At 41.6% G+C, this 24,036-nt stretch overlaps 1 protein-coding gene across 15 annotated transcripts in view; it reads right to left on the bottom strand.

Moving 5' to 3' along the window:
- The window catches only part of SYNRG (synergin gamma), an 87,110-nt gene that overhangs the window by 6,744 nt on the left and 56,330 nt on the right, over positions 1–24,036 (bottom strand). For 11 of the 15 annotated variants that reach the window (XM_043481519.1, XM_043481535.1, XM_043481597.1 and 8 more), the window contains 5 exons: positions 20,507–21,100; positions 19,305–19,468; positions 18,254–18,307; positions 17,661–17,757; positions 12,271–12,419 (listed from right to left, as the gene is read on the bottom strand). In XM_043481519.1, coding sequence (XP_043337454.1) covers positions 12,271–12,419; positions 17,661–17,757; positions 18,254–18,307; positions 19,305–19,468; positions 20,507–21,100 — 1,058 coding nt within the window. The remainder of the gene's footprint in view (positions 1–12,270; positions 12,420–17,660; positions 17,758–18,253; positions 18,308–19,304; positions 19,469–20,506; positions 21,101–24,036) is intronic. The other 4 variants (XM_043481581.1, XM_043481636.1, XM_043481628.1 and 1 more) reach the window with 2 other exon arrangements.

The raw sequence follows: 24,036 nt of genomic DNA, 5'->3' as shown, positions 1-24,036 counted from the left end.
GCAAATTTGATGATAAAGTAATGGCTACATGTTCCATAGTTTCTTTAGGCTGAACCACGGAGGAGTCACCATACTGTCTTTGTATTTGCATAACTATATTATTTTTTCCCAGGAGAAAAAAAAGGGCTTCTCTCACCAGGAAAATGTGTAGATTATATATGATAGTTCCCCATTCCTTTCGAATGTGCCAGGTTCCACAAACATCTCAAACTAACCTGAGTTAAATCCATTCAGATCACACTTAGGGAGGGAAGTATGATAGACAGGTCTCAAAGAAGAGAAAGGGAGGTGGAAGGTTCAACTGTATGAACCTACTCCACTTTGGCCAAGTCAGAGGATAACTCTTTTTCTTTCTTAGTGCGATCATGACCTATTTGGTCAAACCGAGAAGCAGGTGGCACTGTCCCTTGTCTGTCGTCCAATTCTGTCCTTTGTAAGACGGCAACAATTTCACATGCCCTCCCTCTCTCCTTCCACTGGTGTAAGGATCCTCACAGATACACAAAAAGGGCGTTGGAAAGGATCGAATACTCTAAATGATTATCACAATTATTCACTTTGATAAATAAAATCTAACATGCTCTTTGAACTGGTTGAAAACACAGTGGCATGTCTGTAATCTACATTATAGACATTTATCATGTTACTGAAGAAGGCCTGTTTGAGAAATAATTAGAACCGAAGGAAACTAAATCCTGAAAAAAAAAAAAAAAAAGTTAATAAAAGCCCTTTAATATATGTTTACCAAAGGAATAAAAGAAGCAAATGAAAAGGCCATATTGTAAACTCTAGCGAAAATCATAAGGCTCTGCATAAATTACTTTGTAGTCAAATTAATCTTTCAAATGACAAAATTAACCTTTATAAATACACATCTGTTAGCAAGGGGATTACTGTAGTCTGCAGTAACAGTGTGACAGCAATCAAAAGCTCTAATTCTGAAAGGAGGCAAGCCCTCTACAGGCCACCTTGAATTGCGTGTCATCTACTTTAATTGGCAAGAGTGTCGTGTATTTAGCAAAGATTAAAAACCAGCGATATTATACTTGACCTGTATGCACTGACAAGTCCCAGAGGCAGGTTGGGATACATTGATATAATCCTGAATCTTTAGCCAATAATAAACTACTAAAACGGTATCCAAGAAAATCACTATTAAGGAAGAAGAGTTTGGTAGCAATTAGCATTCCTTACCAACAGCCTTATTCTCCTTCTCTGTCCCACTGAATTAGACACGGCTGTGTGACTTGTCATGGTGTTAAGAGGCTGAGGATAAGTAATATGCTCACTTTTGGAAGGAAGTCTTTAAGACCAATGTCCTATTTGTCCTGTTCCCTTGATCCTCTCCTGGCGACCAGCTATGTTCCACTTGGTGAAGCTCTCTCAGCCCAGATGCTGGAGTGAGGAGGACATGGCATAGAGCCCCTCCAACCTGGGACAGAGATGGGACAGGAGCCGGGAATGAAGCTCTGTTGCTTCACACTGCTAGAGAGGGTGGTGGTGGTGTTTGTTACCACCAAACTTAATCTGACTGAAATAAAATCTATTCTCTTATAGTTCTGGAGGTCAGAAGTCTAAAATGAGTTGGCAAGACTGCCTTTCTTATGGGAATTCTAGGGGAGGACACACATCTTCGTCTTTTCCAGTGTCTAGAGACTGCCTGCACACTCTGTGGATCACCGTTCCACCTGCAAAGCCAAGAGTGCAGCATCCGCCAGTCTCTCTTTTGATTGTGACATAGATTTACAGCCACAAAATCAAAAGATGCTTGTTAATGGAAGAAAAGCTATGACAAGCCTAGACAGCATATTAAAATGGAGAGATACCATTTTGCCAGTAAGGTCCGTATAGTCAAAGCAAGGTTTTTCCAGTGGTCATGTATGGATGTGAGAGTTGGATCATAAAGAAGGCTGAGTGCTGAAGAACTGATGTTTTCAAACTGTGGTGTTAGAGAAGACTCTTCAGAGTCCCTTGGACAGCAAGGAGAACAAACAAGTCAATCCTAAAGAAAATCAACCATGAATATTCACTGGAAGGACTGATTCTGAAACTCCAATACTTTGGCCACCTGATGCAAAGAGTTAACTCATTGGAAAAGACCCTGATGCTAGGAAAGACTGAAGGCAGGAGGAGAAGGGGACCACCAGCAAAGTCCTCTTGTCTTCCTCTTATAAGGATCCTTGTCATGCCTCTGGGCCTGCCGAGATAATCCAGGCTAAGTTTCCCATTCAAAGACCCTTAATGTAATCACATCTGCAAAGTCCCTTCTACCACCTAAGGTAAAACATTCACAGGTTCTAGGGCTTAGAACATGAACATCTTGGGTGTGGGGAGGCGTTAACCTGTCTACCATGTCCACCTTCAGTCAAATAAAGATAATCTTGTGGAGACATGATGAAAATTCTGTCTCTAAAACACTATGCAAAAAAAAAAAATAAAAAAATAAAACACTATGCAGATTGGCAAGATGATAAAAATGCTATCATTATTGAAAAAAAAATAAACTGTTCGCCTGACCTACCACAGCAACAGGAAGTACTCTGAAATTCATTGCTTATTTCACATTAAAAGGAAGCAGGCAAGAATTTTATTAGACTGAGGGTAACAGTGGAATCACAGAGACTGGGTGACTTTCAGTTGACTAGAGGTCAGGAGACTAACAGTCCTGTCTCTTCTCATAGATTTCATATGGCAAAATAGATTAGTTTTGTTTTCCAGGACTGAAGTCTTGGTTACAAACCTACTGAACTTCAATCCACAACCATGAGATAAAACCTCAATAATTCACTCATCAGACGTCCCCGTGGCACAGTGGATAGGAATCCACCTGCCAGTGCAGGGGACATGGGTTCGATCCCTGATCCAGGAAGACTCCACATGCTGCAGAGCAAATAAGCCCATGTGTCACAACTACCAAGCTGCGTGCTGCAACTACTGAAGCCCGAGCGTTTCAGAGCCTGTGCTCAGCAGCAAGAGAATGGTGGGCTTCTCCGCCAGCATACTGAGAAGCCCACGCACCACAACTAGAGCGGAGCCCCCGCTCTCAGCAACTAGAGAAAAGCCCTCGTGCAGCACAAAGAGCCACAGCAACCAAAAAAAAAGAAAGTGGTCACCTCACTACAATAGAGGATTTTTCTCTGAGAAAAGTTTCTTCAATCAGTGCTCAGAAGTACGCTTTCGCCACAAGAGGGAGTTTTAGTCCATGGATTACGGGAGCATTAAACAGAAAGGGACATGTAAAACTCTGCCGCTAGCGTAACTTCCCGCTTAAAGAAATAACAAGGAGCCGCAATTTGGAGGTTGAGACTTGTGCTCTGCTTCCCTTAGCCCAAGCATCACTGCTGCACCCAGAACTTTTTCACCTGGCAAAAGTAATGCAGTTTCCTTTTGATGCAGAGAGTCCCATAGAGTCTTTGTGGGAAGAAACGAGTCATTTTTTAATACTTTGGAAGCTGGGACTAACACAGTAGGAAAAGTGGTTTTAGGCAATGATTTACATTCAAATCCCAGGTTTGTGAGTTTCAGGCAAGTTTCATCTTTTCTGAGCTCCCATTTCTGCACTTGGAAAACTGGAGATTATGCTGACTTGATGGGATTATTACCAGGATTGAATGAGAAGGAATACAGCACAATGTCCAGCAGGTTCTAGGTGCAAAAGAAATAGTAACTACTGTATCAGTGTTATTGGAACCAAAGAACCTGGCTGTAGTGATTCAGCTCATTAAATAAAGCACAGAGCACTGGGACCTCCAGGGAAGTCTCTCAGGGAAGTTTTAAGGACCAAAGACCTACCAGTTATCAAGAGCAAATGACATGGTGTATATAGTCAGGAGAAATATGAGTGGGGAATGATTACTTTTCACAGCTAACCTAGTGGAAAAAGCAATTGTAACTGGAAGAGCACGGCTGACTGTGGAAACATACTCAGCACAGCCACGATGTGCGTGTACTTCTGTGCCGTCTGGTGGCAGACAGCCATCCTCCTGGGGCCTAAAATAAAGCCAGGTAAACTCACTCACGCATCCAGATCCAGACATGGATGCTAGAAACGGATGTTCCTAGTGGGAGTCTGAAGGCGAGGGCATGAATGCCTGGCCACTCTTCCCCTTCACCTCCTCTTTCGCCATGTGGAGGGATTTAGAGCCACCGTAAGTGAGAAGGCAACACTCCCGGGCTAGGCGGGTGACTAATTCACAAAATCACAAAACCAAAGTCTATGGCTCCTTCAAATAGGTCTGGGCAAAACTCATCCTTCATGTAAAAAATCAGAACATGGCTTATCTCTGAGTGGGGCGAAGACAACAACGGAGCGTAAGGAAAGCTTCTGGGAAGATGGGCTATCTTGGATCTCGACCAGGCATGGGTTATGTGTGCCATGCATCTGTCAAAACCACTGAGTGGTATAACTAAGATTTTGCATTTTACTAAGTATATATTTTATTAAAGAAGGAAAAAAGAAAAAAATTAAAGAAACCCAGGAGGGGCAATCAGAATCTTGAAGGCAAGCCTTTCTCATGAGCAAGATGTACAAGGATGAAACTGGCTTCCAAGTCACCCCGACAGCAGCTCCCTCAGAGCGGTAATCAAGGCTAAGATTCTCCCCAAATATCCTTTGCTACAAACGGAAAAGGGCTAATACATAATGAACCTGCTTAACACACTTGGTCTTTTGTGATATCTTTCTTTAAAGAATTCACAGCAAAAAAACAAAAAACAAGTCCTGCAATCGCAGCCACCTTTTTCCAGCAGTACCAGAAGAGAGATTTGTACGGCAGTCTGGTCTTCAGCGTCACTTACAATGAGAAACCAACTGCCATCAAAACAAAGAAGCTTAAAATCTAAGTGGCAGGGGCACTCCTTTAAGCTCCTCTGCAGTCCTGAGATATTAACCGGGGAAAAAGTACACAGGAAATAACTTGACTGTTTACATCAAGTCACTGCCAAAACAGACTTCTGGTGTTTCATCTCTTTAACCCCGAAGCTAAGGAACAACTCATCTTCCACAAGAAGGCTTTTGCCTTTCTGCTTTCACCCGTCCAATTTGCCCATTTCAAGGAGGCAAGAGAGCACTGTGGTTGAAAAAGCAGGCTTAGGACTCTTTCAAACTGAGTCCAGGTCTCATCAATATCTCTGTGCTTCAGTATCTTCATTTAATCAGGGGAGAATATTATCATCTACCCTCAAGACTGCTGTATTCATTATATCCATGTAAAGAGTCATGAATAGGGTCTGGTACACAGTAAGCACTCAGTAAATGTTGGCTAATGATGCTGACGATGTTTAGACTTATTATGGTCCACAGGAGTAGAGAGTTAGGAGCAGAAGATGGGTGAATTAGGAGACACCCAGACCCACACATTCCTAATGTGTGGCTGTAGATCTTGCTGTTATAAAAACATGGAACAAATGGGTGTTGAGGTGAGACCTTTGTGAGACTGAATACAGTGGCTCTGATGAACTTTGATGCTAACAGCGCAAAGGAGACACACTGGATTTTATGACATCCCTCTCCATCTCACAGCCTCACGGGCACCCACGTGCATCACTAGCCAATCAACTTCATTTGTGACTGGAGTTTGGAAATACTTTTTTAAAACGCCAGGGTTGGGACTTCCTGGTGGTCCAAGGGCTAAGACTCTGAGCTACTAATTCAGGGGGCCAGGGTTTGATCCCTGTCAGGGAACTGGATCTCGCATGCTGCAACAAAGATCAAAGATTCCGGGTGCCACAAATATAACCCAGCACAGCAAAAAAAAAAACAAACAAAAACCGCCAGGGTTTTATGACCCACACACAAACCTATTACCATTCTGGCATATTCCCTTCCAGCACTGTAATAATAGTTCTGTGTTATTTCAAACTTTGCAATCCTGTAAAAAATGGCTATGTAACATCCTACTATGAAGATTCACACAATTACATTCTCCAGACTTGGATTTTTAGGTTATTTTCAATTTTTCACTTTTACAAAGAACAACTTGTACATTTGAGCTGTTTCTTTTTGTGAGTTTGTATGTAGAACCCTCTACCTTAGGGAGTTTTCCAAAAAGTGGAATTACTTAATCAACTGCTCTGGAGGTGTGTAAATCTTTTCATTCATTCAGCGTTTACTGGGTATTGACACAGTGCCTGGCACGTGCTCAGGGCAGACAGATGAGAACATGTGGTCCTGGTCCTTGTCCTCCATGCATCCCCAGGTGGGAGGGAAAGCGCGCTGCCAGACACCTTTCCCATTGGGTGGCACCAACTTCTTAATGAATTAATTCCTAATAAATTCTCTAAGAAGCAGTCCAATTTTACCACATCAACATGCTTATGGCTCAAATAAATAAACTGAATCCCAAACTGGGTTTATTAGGAGGTAAAAAAACACACACCTTGTTTTAACTTGAATTATTGTCTACTGATTAGCTGTGGCTCCTCTTTTATGAATCACTTCATGTTTTTGCTCTGACTTTACTGGAAGCTGGTGTATTTCGCACTGATTTATATATTTTCTTTACTGAACAAAGACTTGAGGCCACTGTCAGTAAGGACTGCCACACTTTTTTTTTCTCCTTTACCATTTCATCTATTTTGCTCCCCACTTGGAATGACTTTCACTTACTGCAGCTAAGCCATTTGATCTAAAAGGAAAGATTTCCTAAGCAACTACTCAATGAAACCTATTATTTCCTTTACTGAAAGGATGATTTTTGAAGATAATGTAGATGATGTTAGTTTCCTCTCTACGAGAACCCACAAAAGAAGTTTCTTTCAGGTATGAGTACCAGGAATAGTTACGCTTCCTGAGTAGCGGGTTTATTTTTCTGTTATGAACACAGTGAGTCACGGAACTGATCATGTCTTCTGTACATCAGTGCCTGGAAAGGGTCAATGGTACAGCTCACCACTAGCAAACGCCAACACTTTAAAAGCACACATTTTTGCACACAACTTCATCCCTGGCTTTATTTAACATTTCCTGCCTTCATTTTCCCTTTATTTTCCTTACCCATCTATTAAAAAAATTTAAACCAGTTATTAAAATAATGAGGTTTAAAATGCTTATCTTGTTTGAAAATAAAGGTAAGGTTCAAAATATAAAACAAAAGATATGAAGTCCCACTAATCGCTACATAAGGACATATACTTTATACATGATATCACTTACATATGGAATCTAAAAAATATGAATGAATGTACACACAAAATGGACCCAAAGACATAGAAAACAAACTTATGGTTACCAGAGGAAAGAGGGAGGGGGGATGGACAAATCAGAGGAACAGGAAACTAACAGACACAAACCACTGAGAGCTACATAAAATAGTTAAGTGACAGGATTTACTGTATAGCACAGGGAAGGATACCCAATGTTGGGTAATAACCTAAAATGGAATATAAAGTGTAAAAAAAAACAAAAACAAAACGAATCACTATGCTACATACCTGAAACTAACACAATACTGTAAAATCAACTATATTTTTCATTTCTGGCTGAACTGTGCATACGGGATCTCGGTTCCCTGACAAGGGATTGAACCCACGTCCACTGCACTGGAAGTGCCAGGGAAGCCCCAGATCAACTACATCTCAGTTAAGCCAACAGGAAGAAAAAAGGGACACAGTCCTGATCTTAAGGAGCTGAGAAGCTAGTGGACAAGAAATAAGGAGACACAATTACCAAGAAGCATGGGAAGTGCCTCCCTGACCAGAAGGTGCCATGGACACACAGGAAGGGGGCATCCAGCGCAGACTGAAGGCCTCTTGGGATGACTGCTGGGGAGATGACGCAGAGTCCCGAGGGAAAAGCGACCTAACAGAGAAAGACAGGCCAGGGCAGCCCAAGTGATGGAAAAGACCTTACACACTGAGCTAAGGAGTTTAAACTTGACCCTGAAGACCACGGAGAGTCACTGCAGGATTTCAAATGGGATATAAATGCCACAATCAGATTAGCATTTTAGAAAGACCTGTCTGATAGTGGTGTCTAGAACACACTGACTGTGGATTAAAAAATGAGCCGGTAACTGCAGCTATGCAGTCAGAAGTGGTAAGGGCCTGAATGATTTACCACATTAAAAAAAAGAGGTTTCCATTTTTATTATATTTTATTCCTATTGTTAACATATGAGAATGTGGTGAAGTTTTGCCAAACTCATTAAATTTAACCTCTTGAATTCAGTTTTCTGGAGGCATTTCTTATCATCAAATAAACAATTCTATCTCTTCTTTTCAAATATGCATACTTCAATTCTTATTGTATTGGCCACAATAGTATTTTTAAAAAATAATTATCCAAACAGTATGATTTTAAGTTATAAATCAAAAAATGGCCCAAGGGAATAAAATGAGAGATTTCCGAAATGATTCAAATGCTTTTGGAACTTAATATTACAAACCAGAAGCAACGTAACAATGGCGAGGATGTGCCGCTGATGACAGACGGGCTGCTGGGCTACGTGGAGTCCTCCCGCCCAGCAGCGCGGCACAAAGAGAGCTGGTTGCTCCTAGAAATGGGGCACCTGGTTCAGTGTGAGGAAAGAAGGAAAGAAAATGGAATTACGCATTTATTCCAGCTGTGGAAGGAAGATAAATTTGACTATTGTGAAATAAAGGATATTATCTGAGACAAACTGAATTTGCATGAATATATAAAAATAAAATAGCTTTGCCCAGTGAAATATTAAAAAAAAAAAGGTGGAAGAAACAGAAGAGGCAAAAATTAACTGATATCATCTTATGCACATATGCGTATGTGTGAATAAATCTATTACAAATATGAAGTAAAAGGAATCCAGATAGGAAAAGAAGTAAAACTCTCACTGTTTGCAGATGACATGATCCTCTATATAGAAAACCCTAAAGACTCTACCAGAAAATTACTAGAGCTAATCAATGAATATAGTAAAGTTGCAGGATATAAAATTAACACACAGAAATCCCTTGCTTTCCTATATACTAACAATGAAAAAACAGAAAGAGAAATTAAGGAAACAATACCATTCACCATTGCAACAAAAAGAATAAAATACTTAGGAGTATATCTACCTAAAGAAACAAAAGACCTATACATAGAAAACTATAAAACACTGATGAAAGAAATCAAAGAGGACACAAATAGATGGAGAAACATACCGTGTTCATGGATTGGAAGAATCAATATTGTCAAAATGGCTATTCTACCCAAAGCAGTCTATAGATTCAATGCAATCCCTATCAAGCTACCAACGGTATTTTTCACAGAACTAGACCAAAGAATTTCACAATTTGTATGGAATACAAAAAACCTCGAATAGCCAAAAATAATCTTGGAAAGAAGAATGGAACTGGAGGAATCAACCTGCCTGACTTCAGACTCTACTACAAAGCCACAGTCATCAAGACAGTATGGTACTGGCACAAAGACAGAAATATAGATCAATGGAACAATAGAAAGCCCAGAGATAAATCCACGAACCTATGGACACCTTATCTTTGACAAAGGAGGCAAGGATATACAATGGAAAAAAGACAACCTCTTTAACAAGTGGTGCTGGGAAAACTGGTCAACCACTTGTAAAAGAATGAAACTAGAACACTTTCTAACACCATACACAAAAATAAACTCAAAATGGATTAAAGATCTAAATGTAAGACCAGAAACTATAAAACTCCTAGAGGAGAACATAGGCAAAACACTCTCCGACATAAATCACAGCAAGATCCTCTATGACCCACCTCCCAGAATATTGGAAATAAAAGCAAAACTAAACAAATGGGACCTAATGAAACTTAAAAGCTTTTGCACTACAAAGGAAACTATAAGTAAGGTGAAAAGACAGCCCTCAGATTGGGAGAAAATAATAGCAAATGAAGAAACAGACAAAGGATTAATCTCAAAAATATACAAGCAACTCCTGCAGCTCAATTCCAGAAAAATAAATGACCCAATCAAAAAATGGGCCAAAGAACTAAACAGACATTTCTCCAAAGAAGACATACAGATGGCTAACAAACACATGAAAGATGCTCAACATCACTCATTATCAGAGAAATGCAAATCAAAACCACAATGAGGTACCATTACACGCCAGTCAGGATGGCTGCTATCCAAAAGTCTACAAGCAATAAATGCTGGAGAGGGTGTGGAGAAAAGGGAACCCTCTTACACTGTTGGTGGGAATGCAAACTAGTACAGCCGATATGGAAAACAGTGTGGAGATTTCTTAAAAAACTGGAAATAGAACTGCCATATGACCCAGCAATCCCACTTCTGGGCATACACACTGAGGAAACCAGATCTGAAAGAGACACGTGCACCCCAATGTTCATCGCAGCACTGTTTATAATAGCCAGGACATGGAAGCAACCTAGATGCCCAGCAGCAGATGAATGGATAAGGAAGCTGTGGTACATATACACCATGGAATATTACTCAGCCATTGAAAAGAATTCATTTGAACCAGTCCTAATGAGATGGATGAAGCTGGAGCCCATTATACAGAGTGAAGTAAGCCAGAAAGATAAAGAACATTACAGCATACTAAAACATATATATGGAATTTAGAAAGGTGATAACGATAACCCTATATGCAAAACAGAAAAAGAGACACAGAAATACAGAACAGACTTTTGAACTCTGTGGGAGAATGTGAGGGTGGGATATTTCAAAAGAACAACATGTATACTATCTATGGTGAAACAGATCCCCAGCCCAGATGGGATGCATGAGACAAGCGCTCAGGCCTGGTGCACTGGGAAGACCCAGAGGAATCGGGTGGAGAGGGAGGTGGGAGGGGGGATAGGGATTGGGAATACATGTAAATCCATGGCTGATTCATATCAATGTATGACAAAACCCACTGGAAAAAAATAATAATAAAAAAAAAATCTATTACAAATATGAAATGTGTATGGTCAATAACAATATTTCACTGAATATATGGCCAAATGGTCAAAAGAGAGAGATGATCAGCTTACACACAATGGAAATAAAAATAGTAAATAATCATTTGAGACACTTGGATGGTCCCTTGGGAAATGAAAGAAATTTAAAAAGCACTTTCAGGGAACTGCTTACACACTTTTTAAACTAAGAAATGGACAAAGCTAGAATACAATGTAAGGAAATGTATACTTTTATGTACTGCTGTCAACTGGCCTCTAAGCTACCTGGAAATCCATATAACACACGGAACAACGGCTATACGCAGGCAGGCATGCATGTGCAACCATGCACTCTGATTTCTTAAGTCCACTGGCAGAAACTGTACCATCAAAAGGGGAAACAGTCATTTGTTTAACGATATTCAGAGTAAAACTATTCACAGTGGGAAAAAATGAAAACAAATTAAGACCTTAAGAAAGTAAAATGGCTCAATGAACCACAGGATAGCAACAAGATGTCTCATACAGTCTTCTGTTTTACTTGGTCTAAAAAAAATTTTTTTTGCAGTATAGCTGATGTAGAATATTATATTAGTTTCATCTATATAACAGTGATTCACAATTTTAAAGGTTATATTCCAGTTATAGTTACTATAAAATATTGCCTATATTCCCTATGCTGTACCATATATCCTAGGAGCTTATTTATTTTATACATAGTAGTTTGTACCTATTAATCCCCTACTCCTATGTTGCCCCTCCCTGCTTCCCTCTCCTCACTGGTAACCACTAGTTTGTTCTCTATATCTGTGAGTCTGCTTCTTTTGTGGGATATTCACTAGTTCATTGTATTTTTTTTTTTGATTCCACATATAAGTGACGTTATTCTGTCTCAGTCTTTCTCTGACTTCTTTCACTTAGCATAATGCCCTTTCAGTCCACCCACATTGCTGCAGATGGTTAAATTTCACAGCTAAGTAGTATTCCATCTTCTTCATCCATTTATCTGTTGATGGACACTTAGGTTGCTTCTGTGTCTTAGCTGCTGTAAATAGTGCTGGTAGGAACATTGAGGTGCATGTACCTTTTTGAATTAATATTAACATTTTTTTTAAAAGGACACTAATGGGGAAAAAACTAGAAACACAAAGGGAGAAACTCAAATCAATGCTTTGCAAAACAGTGACTTAAGGATATAGATAGAGAATATTTTCCTACACTCTCATTTAGGTACAACGGGCCTGGAAACCAACCTGGTGCTATTCAACTAACAGCACAAATGTCATTAAGATCTCCTTCCTTTATAACATAACCGGGTCCAGTAGGGACTGTAATCCTCCAATCAAAGGAACATACAGTCAGCTTTATGGTTTAGGTTTTTGCAAGGAAAGCAACTGCTGAATTGTCTCGTGGGCTTACCGTGAGTGTGGCAAGTGACATGAAGCCAATTAGGTTATTCCATACTTTATCAATGTCCTTTAGCAACTGCTGGAGTTTCTCGCTGCACACCGCAGTGGCTTTTATCCCCAGCTCCACACGTTTCGTCACCCTGTACACCTCCACAACACCTGACAGGGTGAGAGAGGACAGGGTTAGGTGCTGGAGTCAAGAGAAAGAGATCGACAAGACACAGTGGCCTTCTTGCTGGCTGACATCCTAGGTGAGAAGGGGCTGCATCGGGACAGATGTGAGCTTATTATTCCTTGGGATCAATCAACTTTTTTTTGGCCCACAACCCCCGGCATGTGGGATCTTACTTCCTTTACCAGGGATTGAACCTGCGCCCCCTGCATTGGAAGCGTGGAGTCTTTGTATTCATTTATTTATTTTTTAAAAAATTAATTTATTTAATTGGCGGCTAATTACTTTACAATATTATAGTGGTTTTTGCCATACATTGACATGAATCAGCCATGGGTGTACATGTGTGTACATGGGTGTACATCCTGAACCCCCCTCTCACCTCCCTCCCCATCCCACCCCTCAGGGTCATCCCAGTGCACCAGCCCCGTGCACCCTGTCTCATGCATCGACTGGACTGGTGATCTGTTTCACACATGGTAACATACATGTTTCAATGCTATTCTCTCAGATCATCCCACCCTCGCCTTCTCCCACAGAGTCCAAAAGTCTGTTCTTTATACCTGTGTCTCTTTTGCTATCTCACATATAGGGTCATCATTACCATCTTTCTAAATTCCACATATATGCATTAATATACTGTATTGGTGTTTTTCTTTCTGACTTACTTCACTCTGTATAGTAGGCTCCAGTTTCATTCACCTCATTAGAACTGATTCAAATGCATTCTTTTTAATTGCTGAATATTCCACTGTGTATATGTACCACAGCTTTCTTATGCATTCATCTGCCGACAGACATCTAGGTTGGGAAGCGTGGCGTCTTAACCACTGGATCTCCAGGGAAGCCCAGGAACCATCAGCTGTTAACGCTGCAGGACAAACTCCCTGGTAAGAGCACAGACTCTAGACTACACCTCGTGGATTCAAGCCCAAGCTCTGCCACTTACTAGCTGTGTAACCTCAGGCAGAAAGCAAACCTCTCAGGACTGCAGTTTCCTCATCTGTAACACTGGGATAACAGTACCTCCTCAAAGGGTGGTTGAAGAGGTTAAACTGGTTAAAACTGTAAAAGGCTTAGAACAGCAGACATTAACCAAATGTTAGCTATTTTTTTTCTGGCTTCTTTAGGAGTCCATCTGTTTGAATTCGGGAAATACAGTTATACTCACTGAAAATGGGGACATTAACAGTTTCAAAGAATCACAATGTCAGGATCACTATAACGCAAAGGCACACCTTGCTTTACTGCACTTCCCTCTGTTGTGGCTTCTAGATACAAATACATGAATTTTTTTTTTACAAACTGAAAGTTTGTGGTAACTGTGCATCAAGCAGGTCGATAAGCACCATTTTCCTGACAGCATCTGTTCACTTTGCTTCTCTGTCACATTTGGTAATTCTCACAGTAGTTCAAACGTTCCCATTATCATCATATTCGCTATGGTGATCTGTGATCTATGATGTCACTGCTGTAGTTGTCTGGGGGCACCATGAAACACGCAGCAGATGTTCTGACTGCTCCACTGACCTGCTCCACCCACCCATCTCCTCCTCCGGCCTCCCTATTCCCTGAGACACAACAACATTGAAATTAGGTCAATTAACAACCCAATGATAGCCTCTAAGTGTTCAAGGCCAAGAGGAGTCTTATGTCTCTCACTTCAAACCAAAAACTAGAAATGATTAAGCTTAGTGAGGAAGGCATGTTGAAAGCCAAGATAGGCCAGAAGCTAGGTCTCTTGTGCCACCTAACCAACTTTCGAAAGAAAGGAAAAGTTCTTGAAAGAAATCAAAAGGGCTACTCTAGGGAACACACAAATGATAAGAAAGGAAAACAGCCTTATGTTGCTGATACGCAGAAAGTCTGAGTGCTCTCGAGAGATGATCACACCAGCTACAACATTCCCTTAAGCCAAAGCCTCATCCCAAACAAGGCCCTGACTCTTCAGTTCTATGAGGGCTGAGACGTAAGGAACCTGCAGAAGAAAAGTTTAAAGCCAGCAGAGGTTGCTCATGAAGCTTAAGGAAAGAAGCCATCTCCATAACATAAAGGGGCAAGGTAAAGCAGCAAGTGTTGATACAGAAGCTGCAGCAAGTTACCCAGAAGATCTAGCTCAGATAATTAACGAAGGTGGCTATACTAACCAACAGATTTTCAATGTAGACGAAATCACTTTCTTATTGGAAGAAGATGCCATCCAGAAACCTTCATAGCTAGAGAGGAGAAGTCAATGCCTGCCTTCAAAGCTTTCAAGAACAGGCTGACTTTCCTGTTAGGAGCTAATGCAGTTGGGGACTTTAAGCTGAAGCCAATGCTCATTTACTATTTCAGAAATCCTTAGGGGCCTGAAGAATTACGCTACATCTACTTTGCCTGTGATCTCTTTATAAGTGGAACAACAAAGCCTGGATGATAACACATCTGTTCACAACATGGTTTACAGAATATTGTAAGCTCACTGTTGAGGCCTACTGCTCAGGAAAAAGAAAAAAAGAAAAAGATTAAAATATGACTGCTCAGTGACAATACATCTGGTCACCCAAGATCTCTGATAAAGACATACAACAAGATTAATGTTTTCATGCCTGCTAGTAATAGAACATCCATCCTGCAGCTCATGGGTCAAGTAATAATTTCGATTTTCAAGTCTTAGTCTTTAGGAAATACATTTTGAGAGGTTATAGCTGCCACAGATAGTAATTCCTCTGGTAGATCTGGGGAAAGTAAATTGAAAACCTCTTGGAAAGGATTCACCATTCTAGATGTCATTAAGAACATCTAGGATTCATGGGAAGAGGTCACAATATCAACAAGAGGAATTTGGAAGAATTTGATTCTAATCCTCATGAAGTCTTCCTCCAAGACTTCAGTGGAGGAAGTAACCACAGACATGATGGGAGTAGCAAGGGAATTAGAATTAGAAGTGGACCCTTTAGATGTGACTAATTTGCTACAATCTCATGATAAATCTTTAACAATGAGCAAAGAAAGTGGTTTCTTGGGGTGGAATCCACTCCTGGTGATGACTGTTAAAATGACAGCAAAGAACTTAGAATATTATATAAACTTAGCTGATAAAGCAACGCAGATTTCAAGAAGATTGACACCAATTCTGAAAAAAGTTCTCCTGTGGGTAAAATGCTATCAAACAGTATTGCATACTATATAGAGAAATTGTTCATCAATGAGAGAGTCCATTGGTGAAGCAAACTTCATTGCCTTATTTTAAGAAATGGCCACAGCCACCTCAACTTTCAGCAACTACCACCCTGATCTGCCAGCAGCCATCAACTTCAAGGCAAGAGCCTCTACCAGCAAAAATTATGGCTTGCTAAAGACTCAGATAGGTGATGGCTAGCCTTTTTTTATCAATATTTTTAATTTAAGGTTTTTCAGACATAATGCTACTGCACACTTAATGGACTACAGTCATAAGGTAAATGTAACTTTTCTATGAACTGGGGAACCAAAATATTCATGCAACTCGCTTCACTGAGCTATAAGCTTTACTGCAGTGGTCTGGAATCAAACCTGCAATATCTCCCAGTGAAGTGAAAGTGAAAGTCGCTCAGTTGTGTCCAACTCTTTGCGACCCCATGGACTTTACAGTCCGTGGAATTCTCCAGGCCAGAATGCTGGAGTGGGTAGCCGTTCCCTTCTCCAGGGGAATCTTCCCAACCTAGGGATCAAACCCAGGTCTCCCACACTGCAGGTGGATTCTTTACCAGCTGAGCCACAAGGGAAGCTCAAGAATACTGGAGTGTGTAGCCTGTCCCTTCTCCAGGGAATCTTCCTGACCCAGGAATCGAACTGGCGTCTCCTGCATTGCAGGCCGATTCTTTACCAACTGAGCTATCAGGGAAGCCCCAATATCTCCCAGGTCTGCCTGTAATTAGGAAATACTTCACTCTTCTGAATGCCCAAAGATTTACAAAGTTTGTGGCTTCATGTGTATCTTTTATACACTTAACGACACAGGATGTTTCTTTTCCTGTGGTCTCTGAATTACGGCTGAATTCTTCCAGCAAGGATGAGAGATGCCAAGGTCTCCAAAGACTAAGGACAGCTGCCAGGCATAACCAAACCCCTCCCCCAGCCTGTTCCAGAGAGAACTAGAAGAATGCCAGGGGGTCTTCAGTGGTACGCGCTCAGCCTATACACACCACTGCAGCTTGTCCTTCCTTCTTTCCTTCCCCAGGGGAAGGTTAGGAATTGCGGCCCACTCTGAGCCAAGTGAGGGGGCTTCTGAGTCAATCTTTCATACCAGGAAACTACTAGAGGGAAAGACAGGCACCCCATGAGCTGATGAGCATTTGTTTATGAAGCAGAATTATGCCTGTCTGAGCAGGAAAGAGGAACAAGACCAGGAGGCAGGAATAAGGAGAGCTCACAGCCCTTCAGAGGCACTCACCCAGAGAGTGTACGCGAGTGACCACTGTGTGCCCAGCACTAGGTGAGGTGCCGGAAACCCAGCTGGCAGCAAAACACACCCAAATCTCCCCCTTCGTGGAGGTGGATTTTAGTGGAGACAGACAGATAATAGACACAAATAATAGAAAGTAAAACATTTAAGATAGTAAATGTAACAGGACTAGGGAGAAAACCAAGTGGGGAGACGGACAGCAAGTGACAGGGTGGGGAGAGGGAACACGGTTTTGAGTAAGAGGGGCAATAAGACCTTAGAAGGTGACATCTGAGCAAAGGTCTGAAGGTTAGGGACAGTCTAGTGCCTGTGGTTCTGGCTACAGGCAAACCCTGAGCAGGAGACGACCACTGAGGAGGACAGGGACTGAGATTTCACGTTGGACTGGGATGTGTGAGAGCTGAAGCCGGCCAGGAAGTTAAGGAATCTGTGAGGCTGGTAAGGGGTAGAAAGGCAGAATTCAACAGAGCATGGTAGAACTGATTGGGGCCCCAATAATTCAATTTTCTTTTTTAAACCAATGATTTAATTTTAATGCCTCGTCTAGTTCAGACTCTTTGATAAACCATTAACATGTGACTTTACATTGTATATAACAAGGACTGGGAAACCTGGCCACAGAGACCTTAAGTCAAATAGTTGTTCCTGGGTAGGATTTAAGTGTCTTATCTATAAAAGCAGAAGCTACTTAGTGAAGTCCTATGAGGCTTGAGAGATCTAGATTAACCTACTTGACATAGGGACAACTGAAAAGCCTCCAAAGTGTCATGATTTTGAAGAAGTAAAATACGAAAGCACATACCTAATAAGTATTCCATGCCTTGAGCTGACTGAATTACTTCTGTGCATACAGAGCTACTACTGATTCCATTTAAGGTATCATTGGCCTTCTTAATGACCTACAAAGAAATGAAATCACATCACCTTACATAACCAGGAAAAGTCATTACAAAGCAGCTTACTATTAGTAGAAAACCCAACGGAAAGCTGGGAAGTGTGAAAACACATGACTGATTGATGTATGTAGATGACTATGCTGAAACAGATCTGAGAATTTAATTCTGACATTGACGAACCAAGCCTCCGTTTTTTTGGAAGTGGAAAGACAAAGGTTCTTAAGCTTAAATATTATTTTAACTTGGGCAGAGATAATGGTATCATTTTGTTACATCTTTAACTCAGTGACAGAGAGGGCACCGTAAGTCAAGTGAGCGGTGTCTGCCACAATAGGTGGGAAAGAAGCCTCACTGAAGACGTGTGACTTTCCACACAGGTCCCCCGAGAGCAAGGCCATTGAGGCAGAGCTCGCCCCGAGTCCATCCAAAGGAACCCAGAAGGCAAGATGACACAAGAGGCATATGCGGACGTGTGAACACATGGAAGAGACAGACTCACCTCCAGAGCACTCCCCAGACACCGCTGCCATTCATAGGCATACCTCTCATTCTCCTGTGAAATTTATAAAAAGAACTGCGTCAAGCGGGCAAGCCTGGAGTCCTACTTGTGACTTCTGTCAGGTCAGAGTCCTGAAGACTTACTTCCGTGTCTATGAAAACCACTAATCCAAGTGCAGTTGATCTTCTGAACCCACTAATGATGATTTTTATTGATAGTTCCTGATAACTATAACTTCTAAACACACTTCTTGTAAATCAGAGGGAAATGGTTTTTAGTGGATTCCCTTCGTAAACGCTGCCTCATTCGTTCCATTAACAGTGAAAGCTTCTTTAAAGGTATGTACCACATAGGAGTCTCACACGAGAGCCAGTATCAAACCACAGCTTCCTGCTCCACAGTCAGGAAGCTATATGTGTGAGTGAGCGCGGGTCTGACAAGGATGGGGAGGAGGATGCTAAGAGTGTTGGCTGGAGGAGGAAGCAGCATGGGACGAACGTTAACCGTGAGAGGATCCAGCACATCTGCCCTCTCTTTTTTTTTAATGTGGGCCAATTTTTAAATTACCTACAATATTGCTTCTGATTTTTTCTTTTTTTTTTTTAATGTCTTGGTTTTTTGGCCATGAGTCATGTGCAATCTTAGCTCCCTGACCAGCAACTGAATCCATATCCCCTGCGCTGAATGGTAAAGTCTTAACCACTGGGCTTCCAGGAAGTCCTCCATGCCCCCACCCCCAGCACCGCCTTTTGAGGTTTTACCACTAAGATGATAAAGTCCACATGCTCAAAAAGAATTCCCTGAAGAAACACTTCCCTCCTTGTGAGGTCTCAGGAATAATTCCACTTTTAGGGTCACTAACTACTCGCAGTGATGTCACATCTAGGAGGAATCTTCACCCAGGGCTAAGATCACTGTGCTCTCGCTTTAGTGACACATCTCATGCCCGAGGCCTTGGGATGGTCTGCCCTGCGTTCCCCCAGGTGACTGAGGCAAGGATTTCTCTCGGGGCCCTGGGTGCTCAGCCCCCGGGGACAAGGAGCCCGCTCACCTCCACCTCTCCCGTCAGGTCTTTGTACTTGTCACGGATGACGGGCAGGGCAGGCTTCTCACTCAGCGTGTTGGAGCGGTCCCTGAAAGGCTGCTCCAAAGCCGGAGAAGGAGAAGAGCGGCTTATTTCTTTATCACCAAGGCTTAGGCTCCTCTTGTGTGATCCTGGGGGAGATGGATGGCACAAAGGTGCTGATTACTCAGCTTAATCCAAGCAGAGGCTCTTCCTGCTAACACAACGCTCCTCTCTAGATCCTGGTGTCAGGAGGGGGTCAGAATCACTTCTCATCTGGCCTGTCCGGCAAGCGACACGTTGAACCCTTTCCCTTGTTCTCTCATGCCTGAGTCCCCTGCCTTTAATTTTCTCCATTACGCTTCTTTAATCTGTCACAATACTTCCATAATTCTGAGTGTGGGATCACTGGAGTCTGGAGGACTAGGGTCTTTCTAACTATCAGTGTGCAAGAGTGTGGCTGCTTTTCCAATCATCACCTGTGGATTGGTACTGACTTCCTCCATCCTTCTCAATGAACAGAAATCAATGAGCCCTTCTGTCAGGGTGAGATTAAAACCAAAGGGGCAAACTCAAATGCCTTCAAAGGGCAGGCGGGCAGAGGAAGTGACTGAAGCAGGTTAGCTGGAGGGAAACGTGGTAGGAATCACATCGTCTGCTGGAGGGGATGATGTGACTCAGCTCCTGCTGGTCATCAAGACGTGGGAAAGCAGGCCTAGGACTGTCAGATATTATGCCTTTCCAAGAAAAGCCAGAAATCCAGGTTGTGAAGTGTCACGGTTTTTATGCACCGGCAATTGCTTCACACATTAGAAATCCTTCAGTGTGGGTCAATCAAAACAGGTCTGCAAACTGGACCCAGGGATCAAGAGCAGAACTCACTGGCCCACACGGCGTCAAACCATTTCTCTGGCTCTTCTAACACAGCACACTTCTCCCCAAAACAAGCCAACAAACTGACCATGTGCTGCACTTAATTTTAACCCCCAAAGCTGTCATCTGATGAATACTGGTTTCAGTTCAGTCTCAGGGAAACCCTTTAATAGTCCTTTGTCACAGACTCTCATTTTAAACACTGGAAAACAGATTTCCTGCTAACCTAGGGACCAACTTCTTATTCTAAGAAAGAACTAACACTTAAACGCAGTGGAAGAAACCATGATGTAAAATCTGTGTTGAAAGCTACTCACCTTGAACAGAAAGGTCAAAGGTTGCTAGCTCACTTTTGATCATTTCTTCGCTGGATTTCATTTTGCCTTGTGAATTGGCCACTAAAAAGTCAAATTTGCTGATTTTGGGCTTCTCACTCTGAAACTCTCCGAAGTCATCTGCGCATTCCTTGGGGGTGTCGTGAGAAGTGCTGGTGGAGGCCGGGCTCAGGCATGCGGCCTCTTGGCTCCGCTCGCCTACAGGCAGGTCCTGTCTGGCGAAATCCCTGAAGTCCCCGCTTTCATATTCCTTTGGCTCGCTGGCCTGTGGGATCACGTCCTTAAAATTGGCGAAAGCTGGAAAGGTGGTCTCTGGAAGGGGATCCTCGCTGGCGAAGGTTGTGACTTTGGAGAGAGATGTCACGGTGAGGTTTTCGGAACTGCCGAATGAAGTCTCTTTCTTTTGAAGAACTGAGGCGGCTGACGAGGCTCCGCTTCCTGCTGAGAGGACAAATGGGGACAGTTTTCTGCCCTGAGAGGCATCATCCCTGTCTGACCAGTCATAGCTCGTAAGTGTGCTCACTGCAAAATTGCTACTGTAGGTTCCAAAAGCAGCATATTTTAAGTCCTCTATATCTGAAAGGGAAATAAGACCCCACAATTAGAGGCAAGCTCACCATGTAGGCAAAATGCCCTAAACTCTGCCGAAGCAAAATATCTAGAGTCTTTGATTAGTTTCATGTGATATTGGAATTGACTAAATTTAGAGCTTGTACTAAAATTAAAGGAGCTGGGCTGTAAAATCTGATCTTTAAAAACCCACATTAGCCTCGAGCTGGCACTTATATTTAGTAATAAGGAGTCCTTTTCCTCCGATACGACAGTTTCTAAAAAAAAAAAGACAGGAGGTTCGTCCACCAATGTATATACTGTTTGATAGAAGGATAGGGTCATTTAACAAAATGTCCATTCACTTGTAAACTTGAAAATGTATTTACAATACTCCCTACCCAAACAAGTCTCTTACATTTTGACTTCACCAGAACATGTTCATTTATAACATGCTCACATGACATGTATATGACACACTAATTAAAAATTGACTATCTTGAAACTAAAGTTAAAAAAAAATGTTATAGCTAACTTTTAATCAATTACTAGGGGTTTCTGTCTAGGCAAGGCCAAATATGAGATTTTAATTAAGTAGTTACTTACCCAGTTGTTATTTTGGTCACTATGGACGTCATACTGCTGTGATGGAGTATGAGGGGAAAAAAATCAATCTAAGCTATGGAGTATGAGGGGAAAAAAAAAATCAATCTAAGCTAACTTTTGTCTCTAAACAAACAGAATCAAAGGTCTGGGTCCTCTTGGGCTCTTGTTTCTCTTTCAGCTATGTGTAACCGCCTCATTAAAAAAGGAAAAGAAAGAAACGCTGGGGCAGAAGACTCATTTTACATGCTTAATATATATTTAAATAATTTAAGAGGTGGCACCAAACAGCAAAAAGAATATAGGTTTTTAGTTCAGACAGACCTGCATTCAACTCTCAGCTGCGCCACCTACCACTTGTGTGACCCTAGGCGAGCTATTTAATATCTCAACTTTGGCTTGTTTATATGCAAAAAAAGAAAAAGACCAGGCACGTGGCAGGGCTGTGCTGTGACATTAATGATGGCGTGTGTAAAGGGACCAGCCCAGAGCCTAGTGAAAGTGAAGTCGCTCAGTCATGTCCAACTCTTTGCGACCCCTTGGACTTGTAGCCCACCAGGCTCCTCCGGCATGGAATTCACCAGGCGAGAATAGTGGAGTGGGTTGCCATTTCCTTCTCCAGGGGATCTTCCCGACCCGGGGATTGAACCCGGGTCTCCTGCATGGTAGGCAGACGCTTTACTGTCTGAGCCACCAGGGCAGTCTCACAGAGCCTAGTGAGCAGAATAGCAATTATGATACAGCACAGTTGCCACCAGCCTCAATGTGAAATTTAGCTGCCTGCCTTAGGGCTTAAATAGAATCGTTTCAAAGTAAAATGCGACAAGTCAACCCATCACTTTGGTTGTCTTAGTAGGGAAAATTTCTTGCCCATTTTCTTGAAGCCAAACCAGCTGGGGCTGAGTCACATTGGTGTGGAGAAGCCACCTTTCCAGCACTAGGGTCCATTCAATCTGTCTAAGATGCATTTGGTCTCATTTTGGTCACTGTCTACCAGGTGAGAAGGCCAAATGCAAGACTCCCTCTCCAACAACCAAAAGCAGGGCTTATGAGGAAAACGCTTGAAAAGTTCTGTGACCCAGATTCTAATAGCTCAGTTAACAGGTGAGCCAACACTGGGCCTCTTCGTTTCTCTTACACAGTGATGCTGCCTGGTGTATGAGAGGGAAGGGATTCCTGACATTGCTCCTCTAACAGTGCACCCCAAGTTTCTCTCTCAGTCCTATTAGGAAAAGGGCACTAACTTAATATAAACAGGAGGGGGAAGAAAGATTTAGGTGAAAACGTACAGTTCAGAATGAATGAAACAAGACTTTAGACAGAATGCCTTCTTAGTCTCTGGCTGTAGTGTTTGTTTTGCCCACTACTGAAAGGGATCAGAGGGTTCCCTGACTCAAATTAAGTGAAATTCAATCAGAAGGCAGATGCAGTTAAACACAAGATGAGTGAGTCTGCAAAGGGTTCATTCAGAAGAATGTGTCACAACATAAAATTTTATTAGATCCTACCAGAAAGCTCTTTGAAGAAGCTATGTTATGAACTACTCCTAGAATCTCATCTACTAAATTGGTAGCTATTTTCATAGAGACCAAAGATACATTTAATAAAAAGTTAAGCTCTTGTTCAACCACAACTAAGTTGCTATGGTAATAAAAAAGATCCTTTTGTGTAATTATGCAACAAGAAAAAAAAAGTTAAAAAAAAAAAACAGAAATTATTGTAATATAATCAGGTAAAAGGCATTATAAACACTAAGGGAATACCTTAGTTGAAGAGCTTTCAAGTATTTTGTGTAATACTTAAGGTCTTCAACAAATCTTATTTTTATTATGAATGATAAACACAACATTTTGCCTTTTGGAACAACTCACAGAAATGACCAAACAAAAGACTAAAATGGAAATATTTTGTATTCTAAAAAATAATGAAGAGTAATTATACAGGATATATGAAAGTTAAACCTCAAGGCTGATTTTTAAATTTTACTTTTGCTTATTTACTGGCTAGACAGTGTAAAAAAAAAATAAGTTACTAAAGTGTAATTCATTTGGACACAAAAGGAAGTGCTGCTATTACATAAGGAACATGAGAACACTGAATTCCTAAACCATAGCACTTTATAAGCAATATAAAAATGAGTTGTATTTCCTGGCATGGTGAATATTAGTAAACCATTTTTTTTAAATGTGGTAAATCAGTTCACTAAGCATAGGTTAAACCAAGAAAATTCTTCGTTTCCCACATTAACAGTTCTGTTTTCTAAGCAATCAAATGATATGTATTACTGTATGTTGGTCTTAAAAACATTAAAGATTCTGCAAAACCTACAACATGAGTGATATTGTAACCACTGAAGTTAC

This window comes from Cervus canadensis, chromosome 1 (assembly GCF_019320065.1).
Source record: "Cervus canadensis isolate Bull #8, Minnesota chromosome 1, ASM1932006v1, whole genome shotgun sequence".
Classification (NCBI taxonomy): Eukaryota; Metazoa; Chordata; class Mammalia; order Artiodactyla; family Cervidae; genus Cervus; species Cervus canadensis.
The sequence above is the reverse complement of the archived record's forward strand: the minus strand, read 5'-3'. Positions and strand labels throughout refer to the sequence as shown.